The sequence below is a fragment of the Schistocerca cancellata genome, chromosome 2, assembly GCF_023864275.1.
Source record: "Schistocerca cancellata isolate TAMUIC-IGC-003103 chromosome 2, iqSchCanc2.1, whole genome shotgun sequence".
Lineage (NCBI taxonomy): Eukaryota > Metazoa > Arthropoda > Insecta > Orthoptera > Acrididae > Schistocerca > Schistocerca cancellata.
The window spans coordinates 625,633,108-625,655,980 of NC_064627.1; the positions used below are offsets into that span (position 1 = coordinate 625,633,108).

General features: G+C 40.1%; 1 protein-coding gene across 1 annotated transcript in view; it reads left to right on the forward strand.

Moving 5' to 3' along the window:
- Positions 1-22,873, forward strand: part of LOC126162288 (sterol regulatory element-binding protein cleavage-activating protein) — a 284,313-nt gene that overhangs the window by 23,227 nt on the left and 238,213 nt on the right. The window contains exons 3-4 of the mRNA XM_049918707.1: positions 4,083-4,245; positions 7,743-7,867. Of these exons, the coding sequence (XP_049774664.1) occupies positions 4,083-4,245; positions 7,743-7,867 (288 nt within the window). The remainder of the gene's footprint in view (positions 1-4,082; positions 4,246-7,742; positions 7,868-22,873) is intronic.

The window sequence follows — 22,873 nt, forward strand, 5'->3', positions numbered from 1 at the left end:
CACAAGCACGTGTGAGCATGCCCTATGTTAACTTAAAAATTGCTGAAAAAGTTCATCCTGAGAAAGCTTTAACTCTTTCTCAATAACTAATAAAATGTTCATCCCGAGAAAGCTTTAACTCTTTCTCAATAACTGATAAAATGTTCCATCAGGCATAAAGTCATGAGAGTATGTTGCACATCCATTGGTTCAGTTAACAATAATGACGGATAAGGAAAATAATGACAAGCAAACCCAGTTCATACACATTGGTTATGGCTTCGGAATAATTAATTATAAATTGTTTTATAGTTTTGTAGTATTGAACTACGACAAATATGTTACAGAAAAAATTATTTTGTTATGTTGTTGTAGACAATACAGACTGATTTGATAGGTGTGAGAATTTATCTGCCCCATACAATGAGGTGAAAAAGCTGTAGCTAATTTCACTTTCTTATGGGTATTCCCACTTTGGAAATATGTAGCAGATAATCTCTTGTGCAGGGTCATGGCTTGTTTCATATTTGTGCCCTTTTTCTTGTGATCATTGGAGAGATTATTTGGAGCGACATTGTATGTAGTCTCATCCATTTGTAAGTAATTGTACAAATAATGATCCACTTTCAATGATTTTAACAAATTCCTCATCATTCTAGACATTGTAGTTTATTGAAAGAACTTCACGGTCACAGATCACTGCAAACTGGTAGGGAGATTGATTGTAGGGTCCGTTTGTGAATATCCTCCAATACCGACATAGTCTATACAAACTCAGTCCAAATGAAATAAAGCCAAATGGGTCACTCATGTGTGGCAACATCGATATGTAACATGATTTTCTCCTACAGGTGTTTTGGTGCATATCATACATGTATACCATTTGTAATTATGGAAAAAGCTAAAGATGGCACTACTAACGCTTACATAATGCGATGGCAGTGTTTGCTTACAGGCTCTGTATACATGTGATAACAACACTTTGTACACATTTGAATATTAAAACAACATTGGATCTCTGGCACTGTTTACTGACATTTTTGTGCGCATGTTCATTTGTGCACGATACACTTGTTGATGTAGTCCTGCAATTACAGTGGGGTTTTCATATGGAAGTGACTTCCCAGTTTGCATTTGCAGTTTGGATTACAGTGGCGGCTGAGTACATGTGAGATATTGCAGAGGATTGATATTTAGGGGAATAGTATTTACTGATGGAATAATTCAGCAGGGGAAAACTTTTAAACTCTGGGTTTAGTCTGCCGATTGAGTATAGTAGTCCCATTTGATTAAAGCAGAAAGTATCGATATTAGTGACTCAAAATACAATGTAAGTTTGTGATGAATGATAGTTGGCAAGATGTGAAAAACAGTAGGCCTAAGCAGAAAAGCTACATTATGCTGAGAAACTGGCTGTAAGTGTAAGTACTTATGTTTTGGTAAACCTGCTGAGCATAAGAAAGTGTCTCCCACAGAATCTTTTAATAAACTAGGTGGAAAAATAGAGCACATGATGTTTATTTAGGATGACTTTTTAACTACACCCGGAAAATGCCTCAAATGAGTCAAATATTGCATTGGGCATCGGAGAGGGGAGGGGCAATGCACTTCTTTCTTTTCACACCCCCTTCAGTTGTTTTATACAGATGCAGAGTTTCACGGGGATGTGTACCAATAAAATTCTCTCAAGCCTTCCTACGATGGTGCTGTGGAGAGAAGAAGATTCCACGTTTTGCTTTCATGAGTCACCCTATCAGCACTGCCCTAGCCAAGAGAATATTTTGTCATGCCAGATTTGCCCTCCTGCAAGAAAGGATACATCACACCAGAAGGCAGTTGGACACAAACAGTAGCAAGCTAATGGCCATCCAGCTGCAGCTAAGAGAGTCGCTCCCAGATTCAGATTTGGAATGGACTGATGCAGCCACGCTAAGACAACAAATGTCATCACAGAGGACAACCATGCAAAAGCAGAAAGGGAAATTTAGCTGGCTTTCACAGCAACAGCGTGGGGCAGAACAGAAAACAGGACATGCCGTTGTCAGCAAAATGATGAGAAACAGTGATGTCAGCTGGCATGTCAGCTCTTAAAAGGGGACATAATTTTGCATCATCGCCTTGGAGCATCTGACATAATAAGTGGTTTGGAGAAAGTTTGCAAGATGCCATCACATTCTTTCAAAATACAAGTCGCCAACATTGAACATGTTAAATGCAGCCATTGGTGTGGAATGAGCTAACTATGTTGTGTAGATTTGGTTGATGCTGGAGGAGGAGACATATCAGAATTTATGAAAGGACCCCAACATCCAGAATAATAAGGAAGACATTGGAGCTTCTCAAGAGGTCTTCACTAGGAGGGAATGTCTTTAAAAATCGCCTCCCTTGGGCTCCTTGACCACCTACATTGTATGGTATTACAAACACTCACAAAAAGAATACACATCTACATTCTATTGTGATTACTGTTGGATCTCCAACTTATGGACTCGCGAAACATCTGGCCACCCCTTACTCCGCACGTCGGTCGTTGTGTGCACCACATCAAGAGTATGACCGACTTCATCAGTCGAATATAATACCTGCATTTTGGAGAAGGAGATACTATCATCAGTTTTGATGTGGTTTCGTTATTCACGCATGTTCCTGTCAAAGATTGTATAGATCTATTCTCCCAGTTATTTGATGACACGGTTGTGGGTTTATTTAAACGTACTCTGACATTGTCGTATTTTTTGTGTGATGGTGAGTATTTTAACCATTTATAACCAACCTGTGTTATGGAGTACTTTGAGGACATACCCTGGAAATGGCTCCTGCAAAGCCTAGTTGCTTTTATTGATATGCCGATGACACGTTTGGTGTCTGGCGTCATGGATGTGAAAAGTTGGGTGAATTCTTGGACCACATCAACAGTATCAATGATAATGTCAAGTTCAAGATGGAAGGGGAAGAGGGAGACAGTGCCTTGCCATTCCTTGATGTCTTTGTTCGCCATAAAGCAAATGGTTGTCTCAGCCATAATGTTTATCGGAAACCCAGTCACACGGACCAATACCTGCATGCTAACAACTATCGCCATCTGTTGCAGAAAAATTCTGTTCTGAGGACCTTGGTGCATTGAGCAGAAGCCATCTCGGGCACTGAAAACCTGCTGAAGGAACTGAACCATTTATGGAAAGTATTCGGGAACTACGGACAACAACTGCCAAATTTTGCAAGCCACCTCTCCGAAAACACACAAGCAGAAAGACCACGAAGAGGACTCAAAGAAGCTTGCATTTTGCTCTTTAGAGGAATGATTAGCTAGCACCTAAGTAGGTATTAAATAGATTCGGTCTTCAGAGATGCAATAAACATTCAACAACTCATGAGGCCTGTGAAAGACAATGGCCTCATAACACCAGGAGCATATAAAATATCGTGTGAGTGTGGATAGTTTTATGTTGCATAGACTGTACATACTATTCAACAGCGCTGTGCAGAACATGAGAGATGCTTTTGCCTTTGGAACCATGAGAAATCAGCAGTAGCAGAGTGTGCTCTAGTAAATGGTCATCATATTGCATCTGAAAAGACACTTGTTATTACACAGGCAAACAGTTACATGGATAGTGTAACAAAAGAAGTGATAGAGATGAAACTTTGTGACAACACCCTCAATAAACATGGCAGCATGCGGCTTGAGACACAGCCGTTGGAAGGATGAAGCGGGCACGCAATGAAAACATTGCCTTATATGGGGTTGGAGCGAGCACCAGTGACGTCACAGGAGGCACTGGAGGCAGTAGCAGCAACCAAAAGACAAGTCACCACTTGACAGTGGATGATGAGCACTCGGCTACAAGTTTGTGGATTTTAAATCACACAATGTGGATGGAAGCAAGAGAGAATTTTATCCTTTCAATTGTTCTCATCTAGAAGTTTCCCATATGAGAAAAATGACTGCACTTTTCCCCCTATATATCTCACACTGTAATTTTTTCATTGTGATGGCACATTGTTGTATTGTCTCTAAAAATGAATTATTGCTTACTGTTGTTCAATATTTGTTAACTAATTTTTAACAATATTTTAATGTATTTTTTCTGTTTCATGTGAAGTTACCCACTGCTGAGTCTACCTTTACCAGGTAATGTTCCTCAGGCACTAGTAGGAAACAAAACATTCATTTCCTCTAATGTTCAAGCTCCATTGTCGTCATCTCAGCAGAACTCTGAACTTCCTCGATGGTTCTCTGGCACACCATTACTTTATGTTCATCAGGTAAGAAAACTAAAATTGGGACATCTTTCTGTGCCACTAACATGTAATTCGTCTTTTGTAGATTGACGGGTTTATCTTTTTACTTAAACCTTCAAATTTTTCATGATTTTACTCAGTTGGTTTCCAGTTTTTGTATAAAGCTGGAAATCCTGTCATTGCAAACAATCAATTATCATACAAAAAATTGTGTGATAAAATGCTAGGTTGGAAAATGTTGTCACGAGTTGTGCTGCATGCAATACGGAGTAGTGGGTAGTGTCACTGGCTTGCGTACTGCAAGCCACCAGTTCAGATGTGATCACCAGCAAACATTTGTTATTTAGTATTTAGCATATCTAGAACATTCTTGTAATTTCTTATGTTTGTAATATTTGCATGTTCTGGAATAATTTAAGTTTTTACAAACGGAAACACTCTCCGCCCTGGAGTCTGGTTTGGTCTGTCTTGTTTTCAATGTTTGCCAGAGCAGACTGTTTACAACTAATGTTCTTTTGGTGTTAAGCGATGTCATTCATTCATAACCCTACTTTTAGATTTGAACTTGTTTGTGGTCACAACATGACCACTCCTTCCTGGTTTTGTCCAAGCCTTTAAAAATTCCACACCTGCTATTTTTTATGTATTCCCAAACATAATAGAAACAGCCTGTAATTTGCTTTCTGAATTTACTTTATAATCTCAAATAACCAGGATAGATGTGCCTTGGCTAGTTCACATGGAATGTGCATCACCTGTAGTATATTTGAGTTCATTAGTTTTTTGATGATTAATGCCACACATGCTTTGGCTCAAAGTTGTGATCCTAACATTAATTAGAGTTAGTCATTTATGTGGGAAAAAAACGAAATTCTATTTGTTTACTTAACTGTCTACAAAATTCAAGGTACAGAACCTGATTTTCAATCAGCCAGCAACTGTGATGCAAGAGACTTGGGGGAAGAGCCCTACTCTACATGAAATAAAACACAAGTTTTAGCATATGTCTGAAAAAAGACTAAAACAGTGAAAGAGGAGGAAAAAAAAGACTCCTTGACAGGGTTAGCATCTCCTTTATCTTCTTAGGGGGTCATAAAATAGATCTGATAGCTCGTCTTTCCAGGACTACACCTATTTTGCTGGATGTAGCACTGCATATAAGAGAAGGGATGTAGTTGGTGGCTGATCACATGAATGTTCAACATTTTCATGTTTCTTTTTCTTGGAGAACACTGACTTCCTACCATGTGACCCATAGCCATTCTTTGGGAAACATACTTCAGGTGATAAATTTTGAAATTCAAGTGGTCCTCATGGGAGAGTTTTTGCTCTGTGTAGTAGTGTATTTAAAGCTGCTGTCTTCTGGACTGGATGGTGAAAACTGTGGGTGCTGAGATGTAAGTTAGTGTGCGTTTGCTTGCAGTACACTGAGTACCTGGGATGTCCACACAACTTTCATGGTACCAAAACATCTAAAAATGGCAGCCTTCTCTCTTTCTCTGTCTTAACAGTGAACTGGATGTTTGGGTGCATACTGTTCATATGTTCCCGGAAGTGCTCAAGTGCTTCTGTGCCGTGTGGCCAGTCTCTCCTTGGATTTACAACATGCCTTGTAAGTGTGGAAGCAGTTACATCGGTCAGTCCATCCGCATCGTTTCTGACCGCTGTGCAGAATATTAGTGACACATTAAAAATAAAGAACTGGAGAAATCTCGGTTGCTGAAAACACACATGCTTACATAAAGTACTGTTTGATGAAATAAAAGTTTTTTCCCAGGCTCCTGCAAACCGGGACTCTGTGATAAAACGGACTGTAAAAATAAGAATATGTGAGAAAATCTTCAACCGTGACAGCAGATGTAATCTTAGTGGTCCATGGAAGTGAGCTCTTGATGCAGAGAAGAATCAGAGATATTTTTTGCAATGTTTACACTACGGCGGGAGCAGTGGCGCCATCAGTGCAGATATTGACACCATCTGCAACAGCATGACATAATTACTGATCAATCAGAAGCCGTATTTGAGCTATATAAGGCCACCACAGCAACAGTTTTTACAGTCACTTGCTCCTGATGAAGACAATGGAGGTAATCATCCAAAGCTTGAGATTTTACCCTGAATTGATGTGGCAAGAAATCCGCGAATGTTTTATACAACAGTGCCACTGTGAAAGACTTCGCTCTCATAAGAAAATGTTGGTGTTTCAAGAATGATGACTTAAAGCAGTTTAGGGCACTTTTATGTTAGCTGGAACATATGGTTATTTACATTCTGATGCAGCCATCTCAAAAGAATGCAGTGTTGCATTTATGCTAGCAATATGATAAAGTGTCACGTTTATTTGACTGGTTGTCGGTCACCAATTTTGCTTGTCCAGTTATCAGTTTCAGCGGAAATCAACAGCCATCTTCAATTTTCAGATCCATTGTTGCAGCACTTTGCAGTATTATAACATGGAGTCACTTGCATTGTCATTGTAGGCATGTAAACAAAGATTTTTGATTGTCGGCCATTTAAATGAAATAAGAAAAGTAATGGTTTAAGTAAATCCACTGATTATTGCCCTGTTAAATAAAAGAAGAAAAAAGAATGATTTTATCAACCAAAGAATTATTTAAAATGGCGATTTTGTTTTATTTCATAAAGAATTTTGTTGTATTTTTTAAAAAATCATGTTGATAATTTATAGTTAGTCATTTACTAAGTAGGATTTAATCCGGTGTGTATTTGTCTGCTCAAAATTTTACACTAAGAATTTTATTTATTGCAGTTAGGTTTATTTGTATTGCAGTAACCTTTCTTATTTTTATTGCAATAGTCACATCAAAAAGAGAGTTATAATGACATTGTAATGTCATTTAGTGACATATGAGAGTGGTATTACTATCTCAGATTGTAACAACATATCCCTGACTGTGGAGCTATGAATTTTGTGATTTCATTTATATTCTAGTGATTTAAATTTGGTAAAAGTATTATTTCTTAAACAACAGCAAAATTTCCCAAGTTTGTTTTGGAACAGTCATAAGTAACCGACAAATAAGTGGCAAGACAGTTTAATTTATGCTATGAGCAAAACATGCTTTCACATACACCAAAAATTGATTCAGAGAAATGTGGAATCACAACCCTGGAAAACTTTGAAATCTCACAACTCTAAGCACTCATCTTTGACAAGTAATACCTTTATGTCAGAAAATTTTTTGTGTGGTTTAGAACATTAGCTATCTCATTTTTGTAGCTATTAGGACAAGCACTTTGTGTGCAACTCCTTGCTTGTAAGACTGTTTTATGATTTCATCTCAGATCATTATTTTTAATTCTTCCCGCATATATTTTTCTCCTCGGACAAGTATAAATCTGTGCATATCCAACAACTAAGATAAAAGGAATAAATGTTACGTGTATATTATGACAGAGAGAGAGAGAGAGAGAGAGAGAGAGAGAGAGAATGTAAAATGTTCTTGTCCTTATCATTTTTGTTTGTTTGCTGTTAATTTGTTTATAAATTTAATTGACAGGTAATAGTAAGATCTGCTGTGTGTCCATGGGCTGATGACTTGGTGCTTGCTGATGGTTTTCGTGCACCTCTTGGAGAAGCTTTCAGATTGCTTGATGCTGTTAGAGACTATCACCACGAGAATAAGTAAATATGCCATACTATTTCAGAATATATTGCTGGAAAACGAGAATAAGTAAATATGCTATACTATTTCAGAATATACTGCTGGAAAAGCTTCCATTGTGATAAATAATATCTTAAGTTTCCTTCTTTTTTACGGTATCATGGCTATCTGCTCTTCTTTTCTGCTCCTTTTTAAATACTTTAAATTCCGTTTCGCCCAAATAAGTAAGCTCATATATTAGCTGAATACGATCACATGAATAACAATGAATACACAGATTTTGATACTCTTCCATATTTATTCTTTGGCATCATAGATGTAGTCTGCTACTTCTGCTGTCATAGCATTTGTGACTAGATGTGATCCGTTGCCCAGTTTTATGGATATCTAAAACAAAAAAGTAACATACAATATTAGACCAAACATACAGGATGAGCAAAAGTCTGTCCCTTATTACAAAAATTTATTTCTAATTAACTATGCTAGATACAGTTATGCAGTTTGTTGCAAATGGTACCGTAACCCATACAGTTTTTTATGGATACATTTCCACATGCTCTTTGTTCATTACCTGTAGAAAGTTCAGGTGATACTCAGTTTTTCTCCACGTTTGCCAACAGTGTCATCATGGACTCCAGGTCGACCCCTTATTGCTTTGTCACTAATACTGGCAGCCTGTCTGATCTGTTCAGACCTCCATTTGACACTGTTGTTTCATGAAGCCACAAAGCACATCACACTTACTCCTTCATAGATGCCAGTGTGACAACAGCACTCCTAAATTAGACTATCTGTAACAATATAATGTAAAAGAACAGATTAAAAAAAAAAAAATCTACTCCCTAAGCAGCGGCAGGGGAAAACACACACACACACACACACACACACACACACACACACACACACACACACACACACACACACACACACACAAAAGGATTTAACTTTCACAAGCACCTTCTTCTGGCAGAAGAATTGAAGGAGGAGGAAGAGGGGTGAAGGAAAAAAGAGCTGGAGAGGCTTAGGGAAAGGGGTACAGTTTAGAAAAGTCACCCAAAACCGTGGATCAGGGAACACTTACCAGACCGGATGAGAAGGAAAGACTTATTGTTGGGGACTGCACCAGACAAGATTTGAAAATCTGAGAGCTTAAAGGTGAAAGACACAGTAATATGCAAGACAGAGATTACTACTAAAACATTGCGCACGGGTTTATAAGAGTGAAAAGCTAAGTTTATTGTATGTAACAGAGGTGGGAGGGGGAACGGCGAAAAATAGACAAGTCAGAAAATGAAATATGTAGAAAACTGAAATGGAGTGAAGAAAGGAGTAGTTACTGTGAATAAGTGCTGAGTTGGAAGAAATTAATGTAAATTAAGGCCAGGTGGGTGGTGAGAACCAAAGACATGTTGCAGTGCTAGTCTCCATCTGTGGAGTTCTGAGAAACTAGTGTCTAGGGGAAGAGTCCAAACAATGTATGTGGTGAAACAGGCACTGAGGTCATGACTGTCATGTAGTGCAGCATGCTCTGCAACAGGATATTGTATGTTACCTGTATACACCCTCTGCTTATGCCCCTTCATCCTGACGTAACTGGGCGGTAGTCATGCCAATGTAAAAGGCTGAACAGTGTTTACATAACAGCTGGTATATGGTGTGTTGTTTCACAGGTGGCTCTTCCTTTGATGGTATGTGTTTTGTCAGTTACAGGGCTGGAATAGATGGTGGTAGGAGGGCGTATAGGGCAAGTCATGCACTGGGGATGGTCACAAGGGTAGGAGCCACATAGGGTAGGGAAATGGATGCAGAAGGAGCATAGGGCCTGAAAAGGATATTGCAGATATTAGGAGGGTGACAAACAGCTATTCAAGGTGTGGTGGCAAAACTTCAGACAGAATGGATTTCATTTCAGCATGTGATTTTAGGAAGTCATGTCCTTGTCAAAGTAGCTGATTGACACCTTCAAGACCAGTAGAATACTGGGTGGCAAGTGGTGTGCTACAAAGTTGTTTTGTGGAGGAATCAGCAGTACCAGGATTGGATGTGACAGCCCAGAAAAATCTGCTTTCGGACTAGGCTGTTGGGATAATTATGTTCGGCGAAGGCTGAAGTGAGAGTGATGGTGTATTGCTGTAGAGAGTCTGCATCCGAACAAATACGTTTGCCTCGAATGCCAAGGCTGTATGGATGGGAACATTTGACATGCAAAGGGTGGTAACTGTCCTTTTCCTTCACCCCTCTTCCTTCCCCTTCAACTCTTTTGCCAGAAGAAGGAGCCACTGGCTCCAAAAGCTTGTGAAATTTAAATCCTTTTGTGTGTGTATTCCCTTGCCACCGCTTGGTGAGTAGATTTTTTTATCTGTCCATTTACATTATATTATCAATAGTTTATTATTTTTGTTATTATAGTACAATTAACAAGACAGGGAGAGAAAGGAACTGCTATGTCAGAGCACATGTAGAAGTATATAAAAAAAATTGAGTTAAACTACTCTTTGCAAGAGCTATATAGACATTTGGAAGTATATTCATTAAAAAAATGAAAATTAAAGAAATATTAATTAAGCTACTATCTGCTACACACCATTTAGTTGAAACTTCCTGGCAGATTAAAACTTCGTGCTGGACTGAGACTCGAACTGGGACCTTTGCCTTTCACAGGCAAGTGATCTGCCATCTAAGCTACCCAAGCACGACTCAGACTCACCCCCCACAACTTTAATTCCACCAGTACCTTGTCCCCTTTCTTCCAAACTTCACAGAAGCTCTTGTGCAGACCTTGCAGAACTAGCACTCGTGGAAGAAAGGATATTGCAGAGAGACAGCTTAGCCTGGGAGATGTTTCCAGAATGAAATCTCCACTCTGGAACCATATAGCTGTATCTAGCATAGTTCCTTGGAAAATTTGTAATCAGGGAAAGACTTCATGCTCACCCTGTATAACATTTAACAGCTAACTGCTTGTGTACTTCATTGCAAGTCACATCAAATCATTTAGAAGAAAGTATAATCACGCAAGAATAGAAGTTGCTGAAATTCCTTGTAAAACCATAAAAAGGTAATTTACCTTTTCACATCTTTTTTTGCAACTGGTGAAAGATACAAGGTAAATAGTCTGGCAGTGATGTGACTAATGGCACATGAGATATTGGATTCTTGCAAAAGTGAATAGTGTATAAAATATATTTTATATTTTAGTAAATAGATCCAGTTGCACTTTTTTAAATTTATCTGGTTTAGTAATGCAATATGGAGATTTGCAGTCCCCTAAGTAGGAGTCTGCTGGCTTAGCAGAGGAAATAATCAGAGTCAAAGCTCTTGTGTAAAAGCTCTAAAACAAATGAATAAAATTCTTATACTTAGCTCCAGAACAGTTACCAAGTTTTGTTGTCTGTCTAAGACATTTCGTGACTTAAAAGTGTAAATTAATTGGTTCACTTTAATATTTAACAATCTTATTATTATAATGACAATGACATTTTCACACTAACAAGTAGGGATGTTGTGTTAAAGTAGACTACCAATAGATTTAAATGAACACCATTTTTAGCAAGATAAATATTTTTTACAGTGCTGCTGATTGTTATTCTTTTAGGGAGCACTTGCACCTGTGAGCAACATCTATCCCAACTGCAAAATATTAGGCCAAAAGCAAACTATCAATTTAGTGACTTATGTTTCAAGAATTCATTTGTCTTACAAGTCGGTCATAACTACAGATCAGAAAAATTTGTGTTTTACAATGAATGCGAAGTAGATGCAAATTCTGCCTCAAAATGCAGAAACACAAAATTATCTAATAGACACTATTTCATAGTGAATTATTTCCAGATGAAAAATCTTATCAGAGATAGTTTATAATAACTTTATTTTCTGCTTATAAATATTAAAAAACAACCAGTTTTCAGTTACTGGTATTTGTACATCATCTGACAAATACTGATTTGGAAGGTTAATGTTTGTAAGAAACCGTTTGCATGATGGTCTGGTGCCATGGCAATCATGGGCAGTTAAATAGTTTAGTTAAGACACGTGCTGCATAGTACTGAGCTGTGAACGTAGCATTTTATATGAGAGAAACATGAACATTTGTTTGTTAGCTTAATTTCGAAAGTTAGTATGATGTTGGCACTTTAACATGACAAATTAATAGGTGATGGATGTTTCAACTCGCGGTTGCATCAAATACCGCTAGAGTTTGATCCTGAATTATGTTGTTAACAGTACTGTGCCAACCTCAACAAACAATTGCATGGTAGCTGTACTCAAATGCTTGGTGTTGTGCATTATTCTTTTTTTTTCTTTTAAGTGAATGAAACGATTAATTCTGGTCTGTCATAGATTTCATGTACAACTGTTACATCACCAGAAGTTATTGGAGATCTTTCTGTCAGTTCTGATTTTGCAGAACAAGGGTGTAGGCTGCTGCCTTGCGAGAGGGAGTTGTGGTCTGTTTCCTCCACACCCTGCTCCTCTCCCCTCTGGTGGTCCAAATCCTAGTTTGTTTAAGTTGGGGCCATCTGCCACTATATAATGTCTGCACTCTGCACTATAGTGATTGAAAAACAAGATCTGTCACATTTTTCGATTGCACCATAATTATTTTCCTGACATTAAATTAGAGTTACTTCTACGCTGAGTGCCTTGTCAGTTCTATATGTAGCACTGTCAAGCATGGATGGCACAGCTTTAAATGCCCACGAAAGGTTGAACTTAATATTCTGCAGGTTTTATAATCATCAGATTGGGCGGGAGAAGGCAGATGACGTCCAGAACATCTTAAATCAGAGACATGTTCAGTTCACTGGTAGGCAAATGCTACTCTTCTCAAGAGAACAGTTGTTTGTTGAAAGCTTAACTGCAGTCAGACGGAGAAAACAACAGCCATTTCAGGAAAAAAGCTGTTGGATTTATTGCAAAACCAAACTTTCCAATCAAAAAGCTCCCAATCGATGTTTTTAAACGTTAATTTTGCTGAAAATAGATGCATTTTCGTGTCCTATTCATCACATTAGCATTTTAGCCACTCCATGCCAAATAGTCTAATTTTAGAAGAAGTTCCTGTGTGAGCATCACGGATTTGATGAAATTTTTATGTGGACTTTTGCACATAATCCCAATGAACGTTGGTAAAGTTTTTTGCCAATACAATACATGCAGAGATACAGTCATTTGTTTGATCCCATAGCACAGCTGTCAAGTGCACCAGTGAGGTTTTGGCAATGTTGAGACATATCATCTCCAGTGACATTTTCTTGAAAGAAACAAAAATTGGTTATCTCATATAACTTTTGCGCTCTCTTAATCAAAATAATAATAATAATAATAATAATAATAATAATAATAAATGGACAGGTAGACAATTTAAGAAAATTCTTTCTAGAACGAGCAGAAACTAGCAAAATACACAAAGCAATCACTCATATAAATACATCAGCTACACCATTGCAATTTCATAACCACTTCTACAACCCTTTAGATCACATAACATCAACAGATACAAAGAAAGTAAATTGGAAAAAGAAAACACTACATGGCAAGCACCCGTATCATCTAACACAGCCACACATAGATCAAGACGCATCCAACACATGGCTAAGAAAAGGCAATATATACAGTGAGACGGAAGGATTCATGATTGCAATACAGGATCAAACAATAAACACCAGATATTACAGCAAGCATATTATTAAAGATCCCAACACCACAACAGATAAATGCAGACTTTGCAAACAACAAATAGAAACAGTAGATCACATCACAAGCGGATGTACAATACTAGCAAATACAGAATACCCCAGAAGACATGACAATGTAGCAAAAATAATACATCAACAACTTGCCATAAAACAAACTAATAAAACAACACGTTCCCACATACAACTACACACCACAAAATGTACTGGAGAATGACGAATACAAATTATACTGGAACAGAACCATTATAACAGATAAAACAACACCACATAACAAACCTGACATCATACTCATCAATAAAAAGAAGAAATTAACACAACTAATTGAAATATCCATACCCAGTACAACAAATATACAGAAGAAAACAGGAGAAAAAATTGAAAAATACATCCAACTGGCTGAGGAAGTCAAGGACATGTGGCATCAGGATAAAGTTGACATTATACCAATTATACTATCAACTACAGGAGTCATACCACACAATATCCACCAGTACATCAATGCAATACAGCTACATCCAAACTTAAATATACAACTACAAAAATCTGTAATTATTGATACATGTTCAATTACCTGAAAGTTCCTAAATGCAATGTAACATATACCGTACAGTTAAAAGGAAGTCACGCTTGATCAAGGTATGCGCCACTTTCCATTTTTGAGCAGACATAACGTCTGAGAAAAGAAAGAAATAATAATAATAATAATAAATAATTTCCTGTGTGATATGCATATGGATAATTTGAAGAAAAGTCAGCTGGAAAAATAGACACGTGAAAAAACGTGAAGTTTAGCTTTTTATTACTCTGGTTTCTCTCTATACTGGAAAGTTCTGTTCTCTTTTCCTTGATTCTTCTGTTTACCTTCTTCTCTGCCGCGATGTTTGAGATATCTTCTCTTCTTTCCTTTTCTTTGTTCCTCCCTTCTCTTTCTTTCCTCCCTGTGCGTGTCTGAAGGCCGACCCATGTGTAACTGGTGACGGAGTAACGCATAATTCCCCACTCCAGGTAAACAAGTAGGACATGTACGTACCACCCTGGTAAAGGCCAGGCCCAGGGAGGTGTGATTACCTGAGCTGATACCTTCCTATTGTGCCGATTGGTCCCTTTGTCCATTTCTTGGGAAGTGGGACCTAAGGTGTGGACAATCACGTAGGGCAGGAGTGCCTTCAGAGAGGGCTCCCACTAGGAAGGAGCGCGCCATCGGAGATGCCGGTAATCATGGGGGATACTTTCGCAATGGTTTCCTCTACTTCTAAAACTTCTGCCCAGAAGAGAAAGTTAGATCAGTCTCAGCCACGGACAATTCTTCCATCAGTGCCAAAGTCTCTAGTTGTTTCTCGGTCTGACGAAGGTCAAGACTTCTCCACAACCAACCCTTTCATTATTCAGAAAGGTGTCAACACAATAGCTGGTCCTGTAAAGTCTTGTTCCCGGTTAAAAAAAAAATGGCACATTGTTGTTAGAAACAGGCAGTGCCCTCCAGGCACATAAATTGCTTCGAACTACACTGCTACACACCTTCCCTGTCTGGGTGGAAGTGCACCGTACTTTAAATTCATCGCGTGGGTTGCTTTATACAAGATCACTCGACGGATTATCTAATGATCACATCCAAAATTACCTGTCTGACCATGGCGTAATGGCCATACATATGAAAAGAGTTGACAAGGAACTGGTACTGATCCGCACTTTCTTCTTGGCGTTTGACAGAGCTGAACTTCCATCAAATATTGAAGCGGGACATGAGATCGTTACAGTTCGCCTGTACATTCCCAAACCTATGCATTGCTATCGGTGTCAGCGGTTTAATCAAACCAGCCAGTCGTGTTCCAGTACGGCCAAATGAGTTTACATGTGGCAGGGATGCCCATGAGGGTAATTGTCCACCCCCCCCCCCCCCCCCCCCCCTCACTGCATCAACTCTATGTGACCACGCTGCTTCCTCTAGAGATTACCCTATTTTTAAAGATGAACGAATTATTCAGGAAATCTGTGAGAAGGAATAGGTGTCTACCTTTGCTGCTCATGAGTTATTTGCCAGTAGAAAGCCCACTGTGCTCCAAGCGGGTAAATACAGCACTGTCCTCGCCTCTCCGTGACCTACTTAGGAGGTAGCCATGCAGACTTGAGATCTCACCTTTAGCGCCATGCTCATCAGATTGGCGAGCCTAAAGATCGCCCGTGCAACCTCCCCTCTATCACCCACTCACACTAAGGCTCAACCTTCATTGGCTCCTGCACTGTCGAACATTAGAAACAAAATGAGTTACAGTTAAAAGAAAGTTGGCCTGACTACCATGACTTTCTTAAAATGGATCAAAAAATACGTCTTGCCTCTATCAAGGCTGAGTCAAGAGTCTACAGGAGTACTTTTTCAATTTTTCTTGTTTCACATAACAATAGTCAGTGACACAATAAGCACAAAGCTGCATATAGATTCCATGGTTCTTCCATATACACTCACTAACACATATATGGATTACCCGACAGGTACTTGTTAGTGCCGTTCGGCCGCCACGTATACCTTCTTCCCACGACTGATTTTAAACCTGCACATGCAGATATGTGACAAGTAGTAGGTAGTATTTTACCATCCCACACTCGTATCTAGAATATCGTATGTTCGAGACAGTAGAAGGCTGAGGGGTTCTAGAATTTACACAGAAATTCTCATATCACTACATGTGTCGCCGTGACGTTATCGCTGGCGGCCAGTCACTGGCGGCAGGAGTTGCCCCCGAACAACCTATGGATCAGGGTCTTCGACCTTTGGCTGAATGCCATTCCATGCCGTCGGTCGCGAGCTCTCAGCAGTCGTTGAGTTGACGGCAACGGTGGTGGTGGGATTTTTTCCCTTTCCTGTCCACCCTATGTCAATTATTTATTGGAATATTCATGGAATTCGCTCAAATTGGGATGAATCATTGATCCTCTCACTATCCTACTACCCGGTCATCTTTTGTCTTCAGAAAACAAAGCTACGCCCCCATGATCGCTTTGTCTTCCCCCATTTCCAGTCAGTCTGGTTTGATCTCCCCTCTGTTGATGGCACACTGGCACTCAGGGGACTTCTGATTATTCTCCATGATACTATCCATTATCACCCAATCCCCTTAAACAGTTCCTTCCAAGGTGTTGCTGTACATCTTCCACTTTCTGGATACACCTTCCCTCTTTGTACCATATACATTCCATCGTCCATACCAATGACAAGAGCCGATCTCCTTTATCAGCTGCTTCATCTGGACCTTTTGCATGGCCCTAAGGACTCTTTTAAACCTGCCGCTCTCCGCTGTCAGTTCCTCTCAATTCTTGACATGTTCCAGGGCTCTGAAGTTGTTTACACCGATGGCTAGATGGCTGATGGTAATGTTGGCTTTGCCTATGTCCACAGAGGCCATATTAAACAGCATTACTTGCCAGCTGTCTGCAGTGTATTCACTGCAGAGCTTGTGGCCATATCTAGTGCACTTCAGTACATCCGTTCCTGTTCTGGTGAGTCGTTTCTTCTCTGTTCAGACTCCCTGAGCAGCTTACAAGCTATCAACCAGTGCTACCCTCGCCATCCTTTGGTAGCGAACATCCAGGAGTCCATCTCTGCCCTAGAACCGTCCAGTCGTTCAGTGGTGTTTGTGTGGACCCTGGGGACACATTGGAATCCCAGAAACTTGCTGACAGGCTGGCCAAACAGGCTACGCGGAAAGCACTCCTGGAGATGGGCATCTCTGAAACTGACCTGTGTTCTGTGTTACGCCGCAAGGTTTTTCGGCTTTGAGAGACAGAGTGGCATAACAGTATGCACAACAAACTGCGTGTCATTAAGGAGACTGTGTATGTGTGGAAGTCTTCCCTGCAGCCTTTTCGCAGGGAATCAGTTGTCCTTTGTTGGTTCCGCATTGGCCATACGTGGCTCAGACATGGTTACCTTCTCCGTCGCTAGGACCCACCTCAGTGTTGCTATTGATCGCAAATGACAGTCTTTCACCTCTTGCTGGACTGCCTACATTTAGCCGCTCTGCTGCGGACTTAATTTCCCAGCACCCTACCTTCAATGTTGGGCGACAATGCCTCAACAGCAGCTTTAGTTTTACGTTTTATTCGTGAGGGTGGGTTTTATCATTTGATCTGAATTTTAGCTCATGTACTTTGTCCCTCTGTGTCTTCCACCCTAGGACTTTTGGGGTGGAGGTTTTAATGTGTTGCAGAGTGGCTGGTTTCTCCTTTTTTATTCTCATGGTCAGCCACCCATGGTAATCTGCTTTCTTGTTTTTAATCTCTTCTCCCTGTTTCTTGCATCTGTCTGTGGTTTTCTTGTCCTGTTTTGTCCATTGTAGTATTTGTTGTCCTTCTGTCGTTCTTCTGGTTCTTCCTTTCTCCTGTTATTGTGCTGTACATCTTCTTTGTTTTCTTCTTTCCCTTGGGTAATTGTTCTACTGGGATCAAGCGACTGATTACCTCGCAGTTTGCTCCCCCCCCCCCCCCTTTAAACCAACCAACCAACCTTTATCTCCTTGGTCAGTTCCCACTCCCCTATTTGCTGGTTGGGGACTTCAATGCCCACCACCCGCTTTGGGGATCTCTGCGTCCTTGTCCGAGAGGCTCCCTGTTGATTGACCTCTTCCACCAAGCGGATCTTGTTTGCCTCAACTCTGGAGAACCTGCATTTTTCTCTGCCTCCACGTCAACCTTCTCTCATTTGGACCTTTCAGTCGGTAGTGTTCAGCTAGCTCAGGTTCACTCTTGCTGATACTCAAGTGACCATTTTCCATGTCTCTCTCCACTTACATCATTAACAATTTTCTGAGGAAATGCCAAACAGTAGCTATATTTTTTTATCTGGAGAGGGCATACGATACCTGTTGGAGGACAGGCATACTCTGCACACTGTTTTCTGTTTTCTTGTGGCTTTCGAGGTTGGCTACCCCTTTTCATTCGTGAATTTATGACAGAGTGCACATTTAATGTGCGGGTGAACTCAACTTTCTCTTGTACTTTCTCCCAAGAAAACAGGATGCTCCAGGGCTCTGTGCTAAGTGTTGTACTGTTTGCCATCACCATGAATCCAAATATGGATTGTCTCCTTCCCGATGTCCCAGGCTCCCTCTTTGTCGACGATTTTACATTCTACTACAGCTCTCAATCGACCAGCCTTCTTGAGTGATGTCTCCAAGGATGTCTCAATCGCATCCACTCGTGGAGCATCAAAACTGGCTTCAGATTTTCTCCCAGTAAGACAGTCTTTGTAAATTTTTGATGTCATACAGACTTTTATCCGCCTTCCCTACATGTAGGCCCTGTCGACCTTACATTTGCAGGTGTCGCCAAATTCTTGGGACTTATGTTTGACAGAAAACTTTGCTGTTCTTCCCACATTTCATATCTTTTGGCTCATTGTATACAATCCCTCAACACCCTCAGAGTTCTGAGCGGTACCTCCTGGGGAGCGGACTGAGTGGTTCTCCTCCACCTGTATCACACCTTTGTGCACTCGAAATTGGACTATGGAAGCATAGTTTACTCCTCTGCACAGCCCTCTATTCTTCGGCATGTAGACTCAATTCAAATTCATATAAAACTTGTTTCACAAAGCGACTAGATACAGCGCATGTTGGTCTATCGATTATTCATGTGACTTTGAAATGTATCCCTGTCGGTTTTTGAACATTGTTGAACACATTCTAAGTTGATTTCTGAATGAATCATTAGTTGATTTGTGAATGCACGCGATGTCTCTGCCAGTGGAATCCTCGTCACATCTAGAAATAAACTTCCCTGCAGACAAAAGGGGCTATACGAGCTGAGCAGAGTACAGCCGAACGAAAGAAAGCCAACCACTGTCTGATTATGTGGTTGATAGGGTTTGCGAATAATGAGAGTTGTTATGATTACCAGCGAAATCCATAGATTCAGACTACCAGAGTGCGAATAAATGACTAACAGGAATAACAGGTAAGAAAGATTACGTATTATCTTCTCGGTGTATCCAAGAAAATGAAATTTTGACAGAAATTTTTTTGCCAGATCGCTATACTAGCAAGGGCCAGTTGTACAGTCCTCGGCTAGCAGTCACCTAAGTTCTATTTTGGAAGTAACGCGGAAAACGTGGTGTACGAACACGTAACAATGCCTAACCGGAGAACAATAGCGGGATAACTAAACCGGTGAAGTTAACCAGCGAATAAGCTTTGACATTGGCAGGAATAGATACAGAATTAGTGATGACAACATTGTTATTTAGAATGAGGAAGGAGAAGAAACGGGGACATCACACGAATTATGGAACAATAAGATGATCCTAATTTCTATAAAAATTTTGCACTACAACTTTTCGATCTCATGCTTGAGAAACTGGAGAGCATGGATGAAGTGTAAAACTATTTCCTAACGTAAAGCTTTTTGCTTGTAGTAGGCCTAATATGCATTTGGTAACCTTCCCCATGAACCATGAACCATGGACCTTGCCGTTGGAGGGGAGGCTTGCGTGCCTCAGGGATACAGATGGCCGTACTGTAGGTGCAACCACAACGGAGGGGTATCGGTTGAGAGGCCAGACAAATGTGTGGTTCCTGAAGAGGGGGAGCAACCTTTTCAGTAGTTGCAGGGGCAACAGTCTGGATGATTGACTGACCTGGCCTTGCAACATTAACCCTCAACCTTTTCAGTAGTTGCAGGGGCAACAGTCTGGATGATTGACTGACCTAGCCATGCAACATTAACCAAAACGGCCTTGCTGTGCTGGTACTGCGAACGGCTGAAAGCAAGGGGAAACTACGGCCATAATTTTTCCCGAGAGCATGCAGCTTTTCGGTATGGATAAATGATGATGGCGTCCTCTTGGGCAAAATATTCCGGAGGTAAAATAGTCCCCCATTCGGATCTCCTGGCGGGGACTACTCAAGAGGACGTCGTTATCAGGAAAAAGAAAACTGGCGTTCTACGGATCGGAGTGTGGAATGTCAGATCCCTTAACCGAGCAGGTAGATTAGAAAATTTAAAAAGGGAAATGGATAGGTTAGGTGAAGTTCGGTGGCAGGAGGAACAAGACTTTTGGTCCGGTGAATACAGGGTTATAAACACAAAATCAAATAGGGATAATGCAGGAGTAGGTTTAATAATGAATAAAAAATAGGAGTGCGGGTAAGCTACTACAAACAGCATAGTGAACGCATTATTGTGGCCAAGATAGACACGAAGCCCACGCCTACTACAGTAGTACAAGTTTATATGCCAACTAGCTCTGCAGATGAAGAAGAAATTGAAGAAATGTATGATGAGATAAAAGAAATTATTCAGGTAGTGAAGGGAGACGAAAATTTAATAGTCGTGGGTGACCGGAATTCGAGAGTAGGAAAAGGGAGAGAAGGAAACGTAGTAGGTGAATATGGATTGGGGCTAAGAAATGAAAGAGGAAGCCATCTGGTAGAGTTTTGCACAGAGCATAACTTAATCATAGCTAACACTTGGTTCAAGAATCATGAAACAAGGTTGTATACATGGAAGAATCCTGGAGATACTAGAAGGTATCAGATAGATTATATAATGGTAAGACAGAGATTTAGGAACCAGGTTTTAAATTGTAAGACATTTCCAGGGGCAGATGTGGACTCTGACCACAATCTATTGGTTATGAACTGCAGATTAAAACTGAAGAAACTGCAAAAAGGTGGGAATTTAAGGAGATGGGACCTGGATAACTGAAAGAACCAAAGGTTGTACAGAGTTTCAGGGAGAGCGTAAGGGAACAATTGACAGGAATGGGGGAAAGAAATACAGTAGAAGAAGAATGGGTATCTCTGAGGGATGAAGTAGTGAAGGCAGCAGAGGATCAAGTAGGTAAAAAGACGAGAGCTAGTAGAACTCTTTGGGTAACAGAAGAAATATTGAACTTAATTGACGAAAGGATAAAATATAAAAATGCAGTAAATGAAGCAGGCAGAAAGGAATACAAACGTCTCAAAAATGAGATCGACAGAACGTGCAAAATGGCTAAGCAGGGATGGCTAGAGGACAAATGTAAGGATGTAGAGGCTTATCTCACTAGGGGTAAGATAGATACTGCCTACAGGAAAATTAAAGAGACCTTTGGAGAAAAGAGAACCACTTGTATGAATATCAAGAGCTCAGATGGAAACCCAGTTCTAAGCAAAGAAGGGAAAGCAGAAAGGTGGAAGGAGTATATAGAGGGTCTATACAAGGGCGATGTACTTGAGGACAATATTATGGAAATGGAAGAGGATGTAGATGAAGATGAAATGGGAGATACGATACTGCGTGAAGAGTTTGACAGAGCACTGAAAGACCTGTGTCGAAACAAGGCCCCGGGAGTAGACAACATTCCATTAGAACTACTGATGGCCTTGGGAGAGCCAGTCCTGATAAAACTCTACCATCTGGTGAGCAAGATGTATGAGACAGGCAAAATACCCTCAGACTTAAAGAAGAATATAATAATTCCAATCCCAAAGAAAGCAGGTGTTGACAGATGTGAAAATTACCGAACTATTAGTTTAATAAGTCACAGCTGCAAAATACTAATGCAAATTCTTTACAGGCGAATGGAAAAACTAGTAGAAGCCGACGTCGGGGAAGATCAGTTTGGATTCCGTAGAAATATTGGAACACGTGAGGCAATACTGACCTTACGACTTACGTTAGAAGAAAGATTAAGGAAAGGCAAACCTACATTTCTAGCATTTGTAGACTTAGAGAAAGCTTTTGACAATGTTGACTGGAATACTCTCTTTCAAATTTTAAAGGTGGCAGGGGTAAAATACAGGGAGCGAAAGGCTATTTACAATTTGTACAGAAACCAGATGTCAGTTATAAGAGTCGAGGGGCATGAAAGGGAAGCAGTGGTTGGGAAGGGAGTGAGACAGGGTTGTAGCCTTTCCCCGATGTTATTCAATCTGTATATTGAGCAAGCAGTAAAGGAAACAAAAGAAAAATTCAGAGTAGGTATTAAAGTCCATGGAGAAGAAATAAAAACTTTGAGGTTCGGCGATGACATTGTAATTCTATCAGTGACAGCAAAGGACTTGGAAGAGCAGTTGAACGGAATGGACAGTGTCTTGAAAGGAGGATATAAGATGAACATCAACAACAGCAAAACGACGATAATGGAATGTAATCAAATAATGTCGGGTGATGCTGAGGGAATTAGATTAGGAAATGAGGCACTTATAGTAGTAAACGAGTTTTGCTATTTGGGGATCAAAATAACTGATGATGGTCGAAGTAGAGAGGATATAAAATGTAGACTGGCAATGGCAAGGAAAGTGTTCCTGAAGAAGACAAATTTGTTAACATCGAGCATAGATGTAAGTGTCA